The sequence below is a fragment of the Hirundo rustica genome, chromosome 18, assembly GCF_015227805.2.
Source record: "Hirundo rustica isolate bHirRus1 chromosome 18, bHirRus1.pri.v3, whole genome shotgun sequence".
Taxonomy (NCBI): Eukaryota; Metazoa; Chordata; class Aves; order Passeriformes; family Hirundinidae; genus Hirundo; species Hirundo rustica.
Genome location: NC_053467.1, coordinates 11,856,560 through 11,871,230, shown reverse-complemented (window position 1 = coordinate 11,871,230; position 14,671 = coordinate 11,856,560). Strand labels below are relative to the sequence as shown.

The window sequence follows — 14,671 nt, the reverse complement described above, 5'->3', positions numbered from 1 at the left end:
CTGTAATGATCTATTCCAGAATAAAGACGATCTGTCCACAGAGGTCAGTGGGAAGTAAAGGGGACAGCTAGGGAGAGCAAATTCCATAATATCCACATACAAAATACTTAACAAAACATTAATAGCAAAAGATCAAAACACAGAAAAGCAAATATTTACTAAAATGAAAACACTGTTTTGACTCAAGCTTTAAAAGAAGTTGGAAAGAAAAACACAAATAGGTCATTCAGCTCATTTTATGGGCTCAGAGGTCTCAATGGCGCAAGGTTATGTTCCAAGAGAGCTTTTTTCCATACAGACATGTCATGCTTTGACAAGACCAACATTTTTCTACTTCCCTTCTCAAGAAAGTTCAAAAGAAACGCTTTCCAGGTTGGAAAACACAGCTAAGTTTTCTTATGTTTTAGGGACATGAGACAGTTGAGAAGCCTTTGCTGCCTTACCTCATCTCGCATGTAAATACAGACTGGAGACAATTCACTGTGCTGTTCCATCAACTCCCTGCAAGAAAGAGCAAAACACTGCAGCATCTGCAGAACAGCCTACCCCCTCCAAAACCAGCAGAGAGTAACAGTACAAAGTGAAATCAGCTGCCAACACTGTCCTCCATGTTTCTCCGTGGAGTTCACAGAACACAGGATAGTTCACTATTAGATGTTAGGTAAACAATTTGCTTCAATGCATTCACTTTTTCTTAAACACAGCCCAAAAGTTTAAAAACAAAGAAATAATTAAAGTAAATCCTGAAATTAGCTAATCTTACTAGATAAATTTAGCTCATCACTGTTCGTGTGCCTCAGTATCCAATCTGAAACATTACTTAGTTATATTTGCTCTTTTTAATCCAAGTTTAAAACTTCATTATGGTTTAGACTGAACTTTTACTGGGGAGAGGTCCATTTCTTTTCACATATGCACAGCAACAAACAAAATTAAATACCACTCTAAAGCAGATCAACTAAGGACAAGAAACTTGTCTGTCTTAGTATAGTTTTTAAAAAAGAAAAGAGAAAGTAAACACAGAGCATAAACTTTCAAATTCTGGAGACCATAAAAAAAGTAAAGCCAAATGAAAGGCTGCCACTGTAGACAAAGTGAAAATCAACCCATATTTAAGCATTTCAGTGATGTAGGACACATATGAGCAATGATGCAAATTCCCAACAGCCCACCTGCAGAGGAAGACAAAAGTGAAGGACCCTTAGCATTGAGATGGGGAAAATCCAGTAAAATGCTACTCTTCCCATTTTCCTCTAGGTAAGCAATTCTGAGGCATTCCAGTAAAAGAGAAGCTTTATTATATGTTCGCTTGATCAAATACGAAAGTCGGACAGGGGAAAGTACAATCACAGCCTATCACAGCAAGTCTCAGTTCTCATCCAGCCAAGACGATATGACTTCAAAAGAGGAGGAAAAAAAGGATTGACACCTTCAGCAAGAAAACCTCAGATGTCTACAGAAAAGTAAAAAGCCGTACAGAATTAACCAGTACACTACGCTGAAGCACTGGAACCAGTGAGAGCATTACATTCATCACCCGAAGAAGCTCTGTCACACTGGTCTCCACCTTCAGCAAAGTGAAAGTCAAACTGAAATCAGATAAGAATGCTGTAAAGCAAGAGACTGAGGAGAATACTTTGCTTCTCATACCAAGCATGTCAATCTAAGAGGTGACCAGGAAAACACTGCCCCCCCTAAGACAGTGCTGATTTGGAAAGATATACCTGGCTGAATTCTCAAAAGCATTTTTTCAGAAGTTTCACTCACTCACTCAGGATCAAGAGCACCACTAGAAAATTATGATACTCAATCTTTGAGTAATTCTCAAGAGCCAGAGAACATCAACGGTTTCCAGTTGAAGGATGTGAGGGACCAAATCTGCTAAGCACAAACCAAAACTGAGATGTCTGGTTTAATTGTAGTGGTCTATATGCCATCCTGATCAAATGGTTAAAAGCTTGCAACAGCACGGTGGTATGGGACAAGGCAGCTCACAAGGAAACCCAGAGGTAGAGCAAATCCAAATAGAGCAGGCTACAAAACCAGTCCTGAGGGTCAGGTCTATTTTAGGAAAGTCAGCAGCTGAGAACTACTTCCAGACCAGTTGCAACATATTCCAAGGGGTTCATAGTACCAAGACTGTAAGACTGCTACTTCAGAACACTTCTCCCAGTCACTACCATAAATCCCACTGTGCAGAAAGTAACAGACACACCAGAGCATCCAAAACACTATATTCAAGTCTCAGATCATGAAACACAGTTAACTCTCTGACTCAAGGTGAACAAGCAAACCAACACTAGGATAGGATTGCCTCCATTTATGATTCTGAAATTAGTTATTCTCTTTCAGGAACAAAAAGCACTATGCAATGCTCTGCAGGAATCAAGAGATTAAGTTACTCATACAAAAGAACATTGTCTTGTGATATGAGACCCAAGCTCCAACCTCCCTCACTCTACTGGCAGCAATATCTGAGGAAATTCCCAAGGTCAATGTCTGATGATGAGAGGCAGGAAAAAAAAAATCTTGTCTCAGTTGGAGAACTGGAACAAAAGATCACCAGAGTGCCTTTAGCACACCATAGCAGGTTACTGCACTCAGACTTCTCCAGACAATCCAGGAAAAACACTCATCCACACCTTATTTTCAATAGGTTTTGCTTCCAACTAAGATTAGCTGACAAGAACAGCCCAGGGAATAAAATCTTAAACTTCAAGCTGCTATCTGTCAGAAAAGGTGGATGACAAAACATTTAGGAGGAAAAAAAAAAATCTTAAGCACAATGGATCGTGTCCTCACCAAAGACCAATAGGAGAGGACACCAGTTTGACTTATAGAACATAGTTTCATTCACTTTCCAAAAAAATGCTTTCCACTTCTATCCAAGCAACTCTTTGAAAAGTCTTCTAAAAATGTATAGAAAATATCTGAATCAAATGAATGATCCCATAGAAGCAGTGAAGAATCATAATGACTATCAAAGATGTCTCTGAGTGTCCAAAGTGCAACTGTTTTATGGACAACAGCCCATAAACTGCTGAAGCTGCAAGGCAGGGAAGAGTGGGGGACAGAAATGCAGGCTTCTTGCTCATAGGGCAGACAACATTGTGCCCTCAACCAGGGTCTGAAGCACAGACTCCACGCAAAGATCCCCAGAGACTTATTTTTGTCTAACTCTTGGAAGCTGCGGGCTCCTCCTCCAGCTGCTGCTAATCCATTACATGCACCCACTGAGGCAAGCACACACATCAAACATAGTGTCCTCTCTTTGATGTGCTGCTCTTCAGAAGGGGAACGGCAAGCAGATTAGATTCCTTCATGTAGTGATCTGACAGGGCCTGTAAACATCTTGTGCAAGGACTGCCGCACGCTGAGAGGAGGAGCAGCCCTACAATAGCTTCCAGACCTTCTTCAGACCCAATTAGCCAAGATGCATGCTGGAAACCCAGGGGAAATTCCAGTGGATTTAGAATACTTCCCCTCACGCACTTAGAGCGGCTGAGCATTCCAGGAAAACATCTCCAGTTGGAAAGTCCAAGGAAGGATTCAACAAACATCAACAATTAGCTGACTAGTTTAAGTCAACTGAATCAAAACACATTCAACAGCAACCCGACCCATTAAATCCATACAGATGGCTGTAGATCCAGCTTGTTCTGTGACCAAATCACACACAGCACCTTTGCTGCTTACTGAACTTAACCAAGATTGCAAAGTCCATCCAAACATCTGAACTCAGCTTCCAGGGGGCAGAAAATAGCAGCTGTGCTCTGAACTGAAGTTATATATACTTAGCAGCAGTTAGATGCCTAAGAAGAGCAACACGTATATTAACTAGCAGTATTACAATGACCTGTAACCAATAAAACCACTTTGAAAGAGCAAAATTTTATGAAAAGCTCAAAATTTAAACCAAAGAAACAATCAATTAATATGTGAAAAGGCCACACGAAGGTTGTCATTGTCAATAATTACCACCTCCCACTAGTCTAGCAGTCCTCAAACTGCAACAGGCATTTCCCTCCTCACAGAGGGCGTTGTAAGGGAGAAGAGGGGACTTAAAAGACTCAGGAAGATTACACCCGCGCTTTTTGTCCTACCTCTTTCCTCAGCTAAAAGAAAAATAATTCTTTCATCTCTACATGAATACTCTTTCTTCACTTATGAATAAATGCTACATTGTAGACCTGGTCCGTGATTAAAAACAGAATGGCTGTCACAGCTTCAATGCTTCCTCTTCCAAACCATGAAAATAAGAAAAGAAGTGCCTTTCTTTGAGAAAACATTAGCTTGACATTTCAAAACAATACAGCCTTTTAAAATCAAAGCTAAAGACAAGAGGTAGCACTCAATGTAGACTGGACTAAAATAATAAGATTTCTAACCCATGTACATATTCAATAAATGGAAAACCAGAAATTCTTCCATTTAAACAGGATCTAATGAGTCTTTTGAAGATTCCACATTAACCTGCTCAAGGAAGAGCTCCAGCACTTCCTTGAAAAACTTGCACAACAGAAAGCCTCAAAAGCAGCAGCAACGCATAAGAAAGAGCCTCCCGCACTACAGGGAACTGCAGCACAGAAATACTGAGGATCAAGATCATCCAGGCTTGACATACACATCTCTAGCAGTAACAACTTCAAACAGGTTTGTGTAAAAGAAAGGTGATGCAACATATCCTAGTATCTTCACAGCTTTAGCAGTTTATTACAGTTTATGCCCTGAATCAAGAGTGGTACTCCAGCATTAAAAAACAATAATAAAACTATGGATTGTGAAATCTGAAAGAGCAACGAAAATGCAAACATCTCTGTTATAAAGGAGAAATCACAATCAAATAAATGCAGATTTTACAAATCTGAAGCGTTTAGCTGGCTCACCATAACAAGTAATTAGTGGCATGCAGAGATCCATCCAAACAAGTATTTTCTCAGCACATTGCTCACCTGATCTTTGCAAAGTGGTTGAGAAGTTCCCACAAGGTCTGTTGGCAGAGGAAGGTGTCTTGCAAACGGGAGCCATCATCTAGTTGTAACGCTATCCGAACCTATAAGAACACCACAATGAATTCATCTGAAAATTGAATGAAAGCTTATTTTTCTTCAGTTTTTAAAATAGTTCAGTGCTTCTTGTTCATCTGTGCAGGCATTCTGGCCTGAACTCCTGTTTGTTGGAATGAATGGCTCCTGAGCATGGGGGAGGCCATCCTGGGACTACTAACCAACCAGCTTTCATGAGCCCCTCTCCCCTGCAGTATCTTGAACTGGAACACATTCAGAGAAAAGTAAATGCAAACATCCCAAATAATGTGCCACCATGAGCAATGGAGGTGTTCTGTTTTATACCAGATTAAACTTTACAGTAGGGGTTTTCACAGCTACATAAAACAAATTCCAATAACCCAGACATGACTGATGCAGCTGCACCATCTAAAACACCAACACAGACCTCTGTCAACTTCAGCATCATTTTGCAGAGCAACTTTGCTGGGACAAAACAGTTTACTTGCACATCCACACACAGGAACAATGAACACAGTTCCCATCTATCCTAAACAACCAGGTCAAAAGAAACAACATTTGTAACTTGCAACTCACTAATGCTTCCCAACCATCGCATTTTGACATACAATTTAAGAGTAAAGTAACAAAAAATCTCAACAATAATTCTGGACATTAAATTACTGAGTTCTTGAACTCCTGCAGAAAAAGGCAAGGGACAGCTAGTGGGCAATGGTAACAGGTCCTTTCCAAGCTGGAATGCGAATATCCACATACATTATCAGGCGCCACACAGACTTTGGAGAATTGCTTTCCTACCTCTCCCCCACAATAAATCAATCAATCAATTAATCAATCCAAGGCATTTCTAAAGTGAACACATGCTGAGGTCAGTCCTGAAGAAATTCAAACTCCTGATTGTTCCAAGGGAAAAGTTTAGCAGCTAACCAAGAGATAGAAAATGGCAGAGCACTTCAGGTGTTATCTTTACCTTTTAGAGAATATTCAGCCTTTTTCAGAATGTCTAACTCTTAAGTTTCCCCAGTTAGCTCACCTATCTAAAGGAAAATCATAGAAAGTCCTGTAGCCACTAGATAGAACCGGGTTTCTCCAGTCAACTTTAGTTTTCAGAAGTCCACAAAACCTGGCCTTATTCCAGAGCCTGAGAAGGACATTAACCCAAGATAGCCAAAGCCACTTTCTTTCATTCTGTGTTTTCATGTGTCCCTACTAACTGTAACTCTCAGTGCAGCCTCTCACTGAGTGCAAGGTCGGGTTGCAAGCATGAGGGCAGGGGCTACAGAGAGATGGGAAAGAGACATCACACGTTCCAGCAATCCACTGTGATTTCTGTGGAGGAATATGTTTGTCGTCTGTCTTGGCTCCCACCAGCCCTCACAGGACTGCAAATGCTGATCTGCTGGAGACAGGAATTCTTCTACATAAAGGAAACAGTGGCATCATTAATAATCAGCTGACAGTACAATGTCGTTTCATCCCACCACTAACACAGCCTCCTGGTTTCTTCTACATGGGAGACAAGCCTTAGATTATTCTCATCTACAGCAGAGCGATGACAGCTGACATCACCATTCTGTAAGAATCCAGCCCAGAAATTCAGACTACCAGTTGCATCAGTTTTTGGGCAACAGTTCAAAGCTAAACATGTCACGAAAGTCCTATTCAGTCCATTAGAAAAGTCTCTTCAAAAACCCCCGGGGCTACATACAATAATAGAGACCAGCGCCAATTATCGTCTAAGTTAACAAACATTTAAACAAGAGGCTGACAACTTTAACACCAGAGCTGTACTGATGGTGCTCCTGCGTCACCTGCCATCTCAAAGGGAATTTGTTCCATTTTTCACTAAAGAACTGTCCTACAGGAAACAATGTTTTCCACATGTAAAGGCAAATCCAAAAGCCTTCTATTTTCAAAACATCAGATCTGCTGAACAAACTCATGATTTATCAAAACCTGCATTCTGTCTCTAGGGTAACTGCTGTCACTACAGGAAAGCACACCTACTTCCACATGCATCATCTTAAATAGAACGTACAATAACAAAAGACATAGAATCAAACTCATCCCAACATTACCGCAGTTAGCCGGCACGACTAGTCTGCATCTCAACTGCCACTACATCCCAGTCACAGTCACCTGACTGTTATAAATTTCCCTATTTTTTAACACATATTCCCTGTGACAGAGAATTCTCTTTAGTCAGTTGTTTTATACAAAGTATTTTCTCACGCTGTGATATTCTCCCAAGTAAAATCCGCACAAGTTTGTGGGGCAGGGACTCTGTATAGACTCCACTCCTCATTGCACATTTGCTGCATCTTCTCACCTTTGTGACAGCAACCAGCACTCCCAGGGAAGCCTCACTTCTGTAGATTGTTCTGCTGAACTGCAGCTAAATAGCAACAACTTACACTTCTATTAGCTCTTCTCTTTAGTGATCTAAAGAAATGATTCCACGCTACAATCGCTCCCCAAACAGTGAACAGTTCTTCTTGCCCTTCCTCGCAATATAACTTCAGGGAAAAAAAATAAAATAATTGTTTTCCTTCAGTACCTCCCAAACTGGATGCAAATGTCAGATAGTCATCACTGCACCATTGCAAGGGAAACACTTTTCTCTGGAAGACAAACTCCATTCCACCGCAACATTTGACAGAAAATTCTAAGCAGATGCTACTGGTTTGTGGTATTTTTTTAAGTAAAGACGTCATTTGAAGCACAAATGTCTTTCTACCCCCAAATCAGAAAAAAGGCGTTAGTGCCAGAACAAAGAACGTGGAGGTTTTATGGACAAAAATACGAACATCAGGGATCCCCAAAACTATGTTACACAGTGAATTAAAGCAGAAACTCTAAAGCCTTGTCACACCACACTTTTCAATGTATCAGTTTCTCTCTGTGACAGCTAGAGCAACTGCCTTTAACAAACACCACTAACAATGCTTGGCTGACAGACATTAAGAGATCAGTACCAACCGACCTGAAACTTACATGAAAATTGAGAAATTGCCTATGAGAGTACCAACAGACCTGAAACTTACATGAAAATTGAGACATTTCCTATGAGGAAGTTAACAAATAGCAAGATGACTGCTAGTGATAGAAAAATTTCCATTCCCAGGCTTAAGTAAGACCAAACATCATTTTTACAACATGAAGAGGTCACTCTCAGTAAGACCTATCCATTACTTGAAAAGTTAGGCCTATGGCCACAGGGGTATATGTATAGAAGATTTTTACACTCCTAAAAGTGGCCACCATTTCTAGACAAAACAGCATCCATAAGCCCTTTGCAAATCATACTAAATAGGGACATTTGGCCACTGATGAACACAGAACATGCCACAAAAGACTATAAAGCTGTGTAAACACAACATGAACACCAATGCTGGGAAAGCAGCAAAAGAGGATTCTGTAAGAATCCAAGATTTAGTCAAAAACCAGAGCTGGACAATAGCAACTGAAACTAGGAAAGGGAACTGAATTAGTTATGAATTAGATGTTTAACTTCTTAGCTATCCATGACTACCAGTTTTTCAGCTCCCCAAACCATCCCACTCTCCTCCAAGCACAGCTGCCACCTCATCTTCAGGCAGACTAAGTAAAGACTTTTAGCTACTTAATTACCATTTTCGACGGCATTGCAACCAGTCTTCAGCTGGTCTCTCACACTGGCCATGCGGGCCTGCACTCTTGATCATTAGATCTGACGGGAACATATGACCACAACTGGTAACTGAACAAATCAGGTCACCTTGCAGAAATGAACATACCGTGGTTCCAGCTCCTGCTCTGTTAGAGACTGGCACCATCTCCAGTTTGGCATTGTTGGGCAGCCTAGCAAATCTCCACTGCAAAGACAGGTCCAAAACAGTCCTCTGAAATCTGAAGGAGAACAGAACCTATGAGCAATACAAAGTCCAGGTGCTGTGCAACAGAATCCCCAGGAGGCTGACTAGAAGCCACAGAACCTGATTCAATAATGAACAATTGATGATTATGAAAGCATCATCAACAAAAGCTAATCTGCACACCAAAACAGCTGCAGTTTGTAGAGGTCACAGAGAAGATACTCAAAACTATATATTTCCTTTAAAGTTTTTTTAAAAGATAAACAGCAATGTACTTTTTTTTTTTTTTTTTTTTTTTTTAAGTGCTACTCAGACAAATGAGCTCTCAGTTAAGACACCATAAAAGCAGAGGGTCAAACCCCCAGGTAAGAGGAAAGACGGGCATTGCTGATCTGTGGCCTGGAGGAGGTGCATGCGTGGGTGTCCCGTGGCAGCGGCATGAGGCCTCGCCCTCTGTCTCAGCAGCGAAGGGAACGTGGCACAGGGGCATCGGGACGAACCGACCTGAACAGAGTCCAGCGTGTGCCCCGGCCCCTCGCACTCCCACCGCCCGTCCCGGACTCCGCCAGGCCCCGAACACCCCGCGGACGGGGCCAGGGCTCCAGCAGCGCCAGGCGCGGCGCGGAGAACGGCCGCGGGCGGAGCCTCTCCCACGGCCACAGGCAGGCGGACCCGGGCCGGGCCCCAGGGCGACACTCACTTCAGGCCGTACTCGCCAGGGCTGCCGCCCTGCTTCCTGCAGACCTCCTCGAGGACCTGCGGAAAGAAGAGAGGCGTCACAGCCGGCCCGCGGCCCTGCCACCGTCTTCCCCTCAGCCCCCTCCCCGCCGCGGACCCACCTGGAGCAGGACCGTACCGGGCCCCACCCGCACCGTGACCCGCCGCCCGCTGGGCGCCAGCACCGACACCGCGGCGCCGCCCCCGCCCGCCGCCGCCATCTTCCCCTGCCGTGCCAGCCGCGCGCGGCCGGGGCGGAGTCGGCCCGGGGCCGTCCTGCCGTGGCCCGGCCCCGGCGCGCCCGGGCCGCACCGGAGGGGAGTAGGACGGGGGCGCTGCGGAAGCGAGGCGTCGCGGACGAGTCCCGGCCTGGCGGAGCCGGCCTGCGGCGGGACGGGCAAGGCGGCTCTGAGGCTGGGGCGGAGCGGTTCGCCCGCGGCGGGCGGCGAGCACAGTTCCCTGGGCGAGGGCGGCCGGCGGCGACGGCAGCAGCAGCAGCCCTTGGACAGGGCAGAGGGTGGGCGGCTCAGGCTGCTCCCCCGGCATTGGGCGGGGGCTACCCCCGGCCCTGCCCGCTGGGCCGGGGTAGGGGCGGCTCCGGAGCCGCCAGCGTCTCGCAGCTCCGCGGAGAGCGGGAGGGGAGCCAGCCGCACGTCCCGCTGTGGCTGACGGCGCTTCTGTTGTCCCTTGGGCTTCCAGTGTCGGGATCAGCCACCTCCTCCAGGGAAATAAAGTATTTTCTCGTTGTACCGGGACCCTGCCCGGCAGCGCAGACGACGACCCCGAACCAAGGGCCGGCCAGCCCGGGCATCCCCAGGCAGCGCTGGTGGCCAGAAATCCCTTGCGCTGAAGGATTCGTGCCTCTCTCTCAAGCAGTGATACCGAAAATCCCTGCGCGTACGGAGAAGGTTCTCCTGGGCCAAATAACAGCCCTGAGGAACGCCGCATATCACCGGGGAACGGGGAGCACCCTGCCGCCTTCCCAGTGCCGCAGGAGTGTCCAGGCAGTGTCACAATCGGGGCGCCGTGGTCAGACACAGCACAGCATCCTGCTGCCCATGAAAGCCATTTCTTCGGGGGGAAAAAGAAAAGGAAAAAAAAAGCGAGAGAGAGAAAAAGCTGATTTGGAACCTCGTGGTCTGTGCTGCAAACTTGCAAACTCAGATGGTCAGGAGAGATGGCTGCAGCCAAAGAACCGAAATTATACATTTCACAACACAAAATTTCCCAGAGACTTTATTTCATTTATGGGTTTCCCCTTGAGTCTCAGCATGGCCTCTGCATCAAAGACACTCTCAGATTCGCTGACAGTCTGTTTAGTTTGCTATCATAAAAACAAAACAACTCACAAAAAAACAAAACAAAACAAAAAAACCCCCACGACCAACTTCTAGTTTGAGTAACCACTGGAATTTATTTAGCCTAAGTTGCAACCACACGCCAAATACTCTTTTCTCTACTTCTATATTTGTCCTATATGTTAAGCTTAAGTCTCCACCTCTATTCCCAGCACCCACAAAAATGTCTGGTTTGCTCGGCTTACAAAGGGAAAAGATCCTTTCAAGGAAAGACGCCATCATAAAAGATAATGCTTGTGTTTACCATATCAGTAGTGTCAGAGAAGGGAGAAAAATGGGAATTTTAATGATGGAGAGACTTACCCTGGCTTATGCATGTGGATGCCGAAGTCCACCCAATACGGTAACTGTTCAGTGAGATGTAAAAATAGTAACAAAGGATGTCCAGGTGTAAAACGTTTAAGACAATGCCTAAAAATGTCTTTACATTTTGTTCATTCCATTGGTTAATATCATTGCCATCACGTTTATAGACCTACAGTGTTCAGGATATATCATCTCCTACCTTTTCAACTGCCTTTTGCTGTAAATATACATGAAGAGGTGTGAAGACTTAAAGGGCAAGATTTTTTGAAAGTTGACACACTTGTACAAAAAAGGGTGCAACAAATATCTGATATTGAAGTACTTCTTAGTCTTTAAAACAGAGAGAGATCCAAATCTTTGCAACTGTCTCATGCATAATGAGGATATCCCATTCTTCTACTAATTAATACTTTTGCTGGAGGAGAATAAGCTATTGAGATGACTTTGTTAACTGCAGTGACTATTCCCCCACCCAGGCAGAGCAGCCATTCCAATTTGAAAGACACATTTTGGGTTTCATAGCCCAAAACACTGGTCTTATTTTTGGGTAGGTGTAGCTCCTATTTGATGTCTGAAGCAGGCAACTGTTTCCTTTTTTTTGCATCTGGAAGTGACATATCCCTTAAAGAAATGTTGTTCCTGTTAAAAAGACACCAATGTAATTTGAGCTGAACGTTTCCAAATTGTGGGATTAGAGGTGATTCTGGTTATTAATAGTACGTCATAATCACAAAGTTGCATGGAGGTGAAGGGCCACATTTTATACCCAGAGCCCCTTCTCAAATATTTATCTGAAATTAGAAGCATCAGGAGAGAAATGGGTGAGGTGACTACAACCTGGAGCCCATTAAAGTGCCACAAAAAAACAGAGCTCATTTGGGAATGGCTGAAAACACCCTTATATCTGATTTCTGCCACTGTCAGGCTGGAGGATGCCTGCAAATCTACATGGTGAGTAGCCAGCCAAACATCCTCCAAAAACTTGTCTTAAATTGCATTGCAGCATGACCTGCCCTAATCCCACTTTTCAGGCAGCTGGTGCTTTGCATTCAATACATAGCCCTGGCACTGTCTGCATCTGCATAGTCACAGACAGTCATGGAGTAAGGCGTATTTGCATCTTTATAAAGCAGAAAAACCTCACCTGCTTTTATTTTTTATTTCTTCTTTCAAAATGAACAGGAAACATCTAGAAATATGTAGAAATGAGCTCCAAAACATGATGCAGAACAAGTTGCTCATCAGAGTAATGCTATTTCTGGAGTGTTTCCTGCTGCCTGTACCAACATCACTGACCACAGAGTGTCCTGGGAATGTTCAAGAGATGGTTCCTACCAGAGCATCACCCAGCACGTCACATGTGTACCCAGGCTTTAAGGGGCTCTACTGCTCTCCTGGAGTTCTTTACAACCCCTGGCCTCAGGGCAAGAGGAGGCAGCAGTAGCATGACTGTGCAAAATCAGGATTCCATTGGTGAATACTGCTGTATGGGGTATTTTACACACAACAAAGACCCAAGCAATGAGCCAGGGAGCTTGGTCCGAGCCAGGGCTGCAGAGTGGCTGAAGTCAGGAATGAGAGGTGGCTATGAAGGGGAGCCATACCTGTAGTAGGAGCCCTTACACAGGACCCAGGTGTAACTCTCTTCGTTCCTGGGTTTCCTTGTGAAATATCTAAAGGGCAAGTGCTGGGGCTGCCTTAATCCTGGAAGGGTGTGAGGGGATTCAGAACTGTCTCATAAGCTTTTGTACAGCACAGACCAATATACTGAACATATAGGGACATATCTTGGGACATGGTGGAACACATTATGCAGGACATTTCATTTTCAAGGGTATTAAATGAAAACAGTATCTGCCATAACATTATTCCCAATCATTAAAAGTCTCCCGCTTGCCTCCTATGTGTCTCACTCCTACCAATAATAATGCAAAATCTCCAGTGCCTGGAGCAGGGCTCCAATTCTTTCAGCTTTCTCTCAGCTTCTTTTTGCACTGAGGCCAATCTATTCAATGTAGGGAGGCTCTTATCAAAAGATTAAAACTCAGAGAACCTCTTGTGCTGAAGTATTATAAAATTATCTAAAATCTGTGTCACTTTGATGTTCACTCAAGTTCACTATGTCAAGGAGCTGAACAGTACCAGATCAAATATTTAGAAATCAGAAAGGCTGTTATACCAGACCTACAGCCTTACATTCTTCCTCATAGCCCCTTGCTCAGTCATGAAAAGTAATACATTTTACTGATTTTTGGAAGGATAAACAGGAGTGCTCTGAACAAACCCTCCCCTGAGTGACCTGAACCAGAGGTCAGAAAGCTGAAGAGGGCTCAGTAAAGCCAAGCCAGGCAAAATTTAAATTTCTTTGTTTCACTTCTTAGGACAAAGATCTGCAACTTTAAACATGCATTCCTCTCTGCCATAAGATGCCTCCCTGGTGCATCATAATCAGTCATCCCTTAACGCGCCAGCTGGTTACCAAGCAAGGCATTACAGAGTGCAGGAACTCAGCCCTCTGTGGAAAGAGCAGTGACACCAGGAGGAATGCAAGCCTGGCAACGGGAGGCACAGCAGCCTTACTGCGAAGGATGGAGTTCAGCAATCTTACCCCTTCTGGTTTCTTGCTGTACCTAGTGGACTATGAGGTCCTGAAGTTGTTTATGCCATCTTTTCCAGGGATCCTGGAGCACTCTGAGGACTTACTGCTTCAGACTTTGCACTCACTGACCAGTTTCCAGATGAAGCTCTGCTCAGGCTCACTGATGAGTTCCTTACCTTGCTGTAACTAGTCTCAGTGATCTGTTGCTCGGACCTGGCATGGACAGTGAGGAAGGGAGGTTTAGGCCAGTGTAGGGAAAGATACAATGATGCAGAAATGTGCTGGGACCAAAAACTTGTCAGGGGGTGAACGTAGTGCACTTGAGAAGGTACACAGTCAACTGAGTAGCTTTTCTTGGCTTTAAAGATGCTGTTGTCAGTAGCTGTTGTCAGTATTAGCACTTAAATAAAACATTTGGGGGTAAAAATCTGAGTGAGAACAGAGCAAGAACTAAGAGTACATAAGAGTAACTGAAAGATTAAAAAACCAACATGGCAAGCAAACCAAAACCACATGCTATGTGTGTAGGAAACACACAGCTGAGCCTACATTCAGAAAGTCGAAACACAGTAAGGTAAAAAATGTAGTTGCATCAGTTGGACAGCCCTAATTCCAGCTTGACAAAAACAAAACAAACCAACCAAACAAACAAAAAACCCCAAACAAACAAAAAAACCCACCCACACCCCCCCCCCCCACAAAAACGCAACAAAACCTTTCACGTGCTATTTTATACTATTTTCCCCTTTTCTGATCCCAGATAGATTATATTTCCCAATAAAAAACAATCTTCCTGCTCCTTTCTGGGGG

General features: G+C 44.2%; 1 protein-coding gene across 4 annotated transcripts in view; it reads right to left on the bottom strand.

The window, feature by feature from the left end:
• Positions 1-14,671, bottom strand: part of ASPSCR1 (ASPSCR1 tether for SLC2A4, UBX domain containing) — a 40,119-nt gene that overhangs the window by 23,458 nt on the left and 1,990 nt on the right. The window contains exons 1-5 of one of the 4 annotated variants that reach the window (XM_040081501.2): positions 9,721-9,819; positions 9,582-9,637; positions 8,804-8,915; positions 4,953-5,053; positions 444-501 (exon numbers count right to left, since the gene is read on the bottom strand). In XM_040081501.2, the coding sequence (XP_039937435.1) occupies positions 444-501; positions 4,953-5,053; positions 8,804-8,915; positions 9,582-9,637; positions 9,721-9,819 (426 nt within the window). Of the gene's footprint in view, positions 1-443; positions 502-4,952; positions 5,054-8,803; positions 8,916-9,385; positions 9,406-9,581; positions 9,638-9,720; positions 9,820-14,671 lie in introns of those variants that run through there. The other 3 variants (XM_040081502.2, XM_040081504.2, XM_040081503.2) reach the window with 3 other exon arrangements.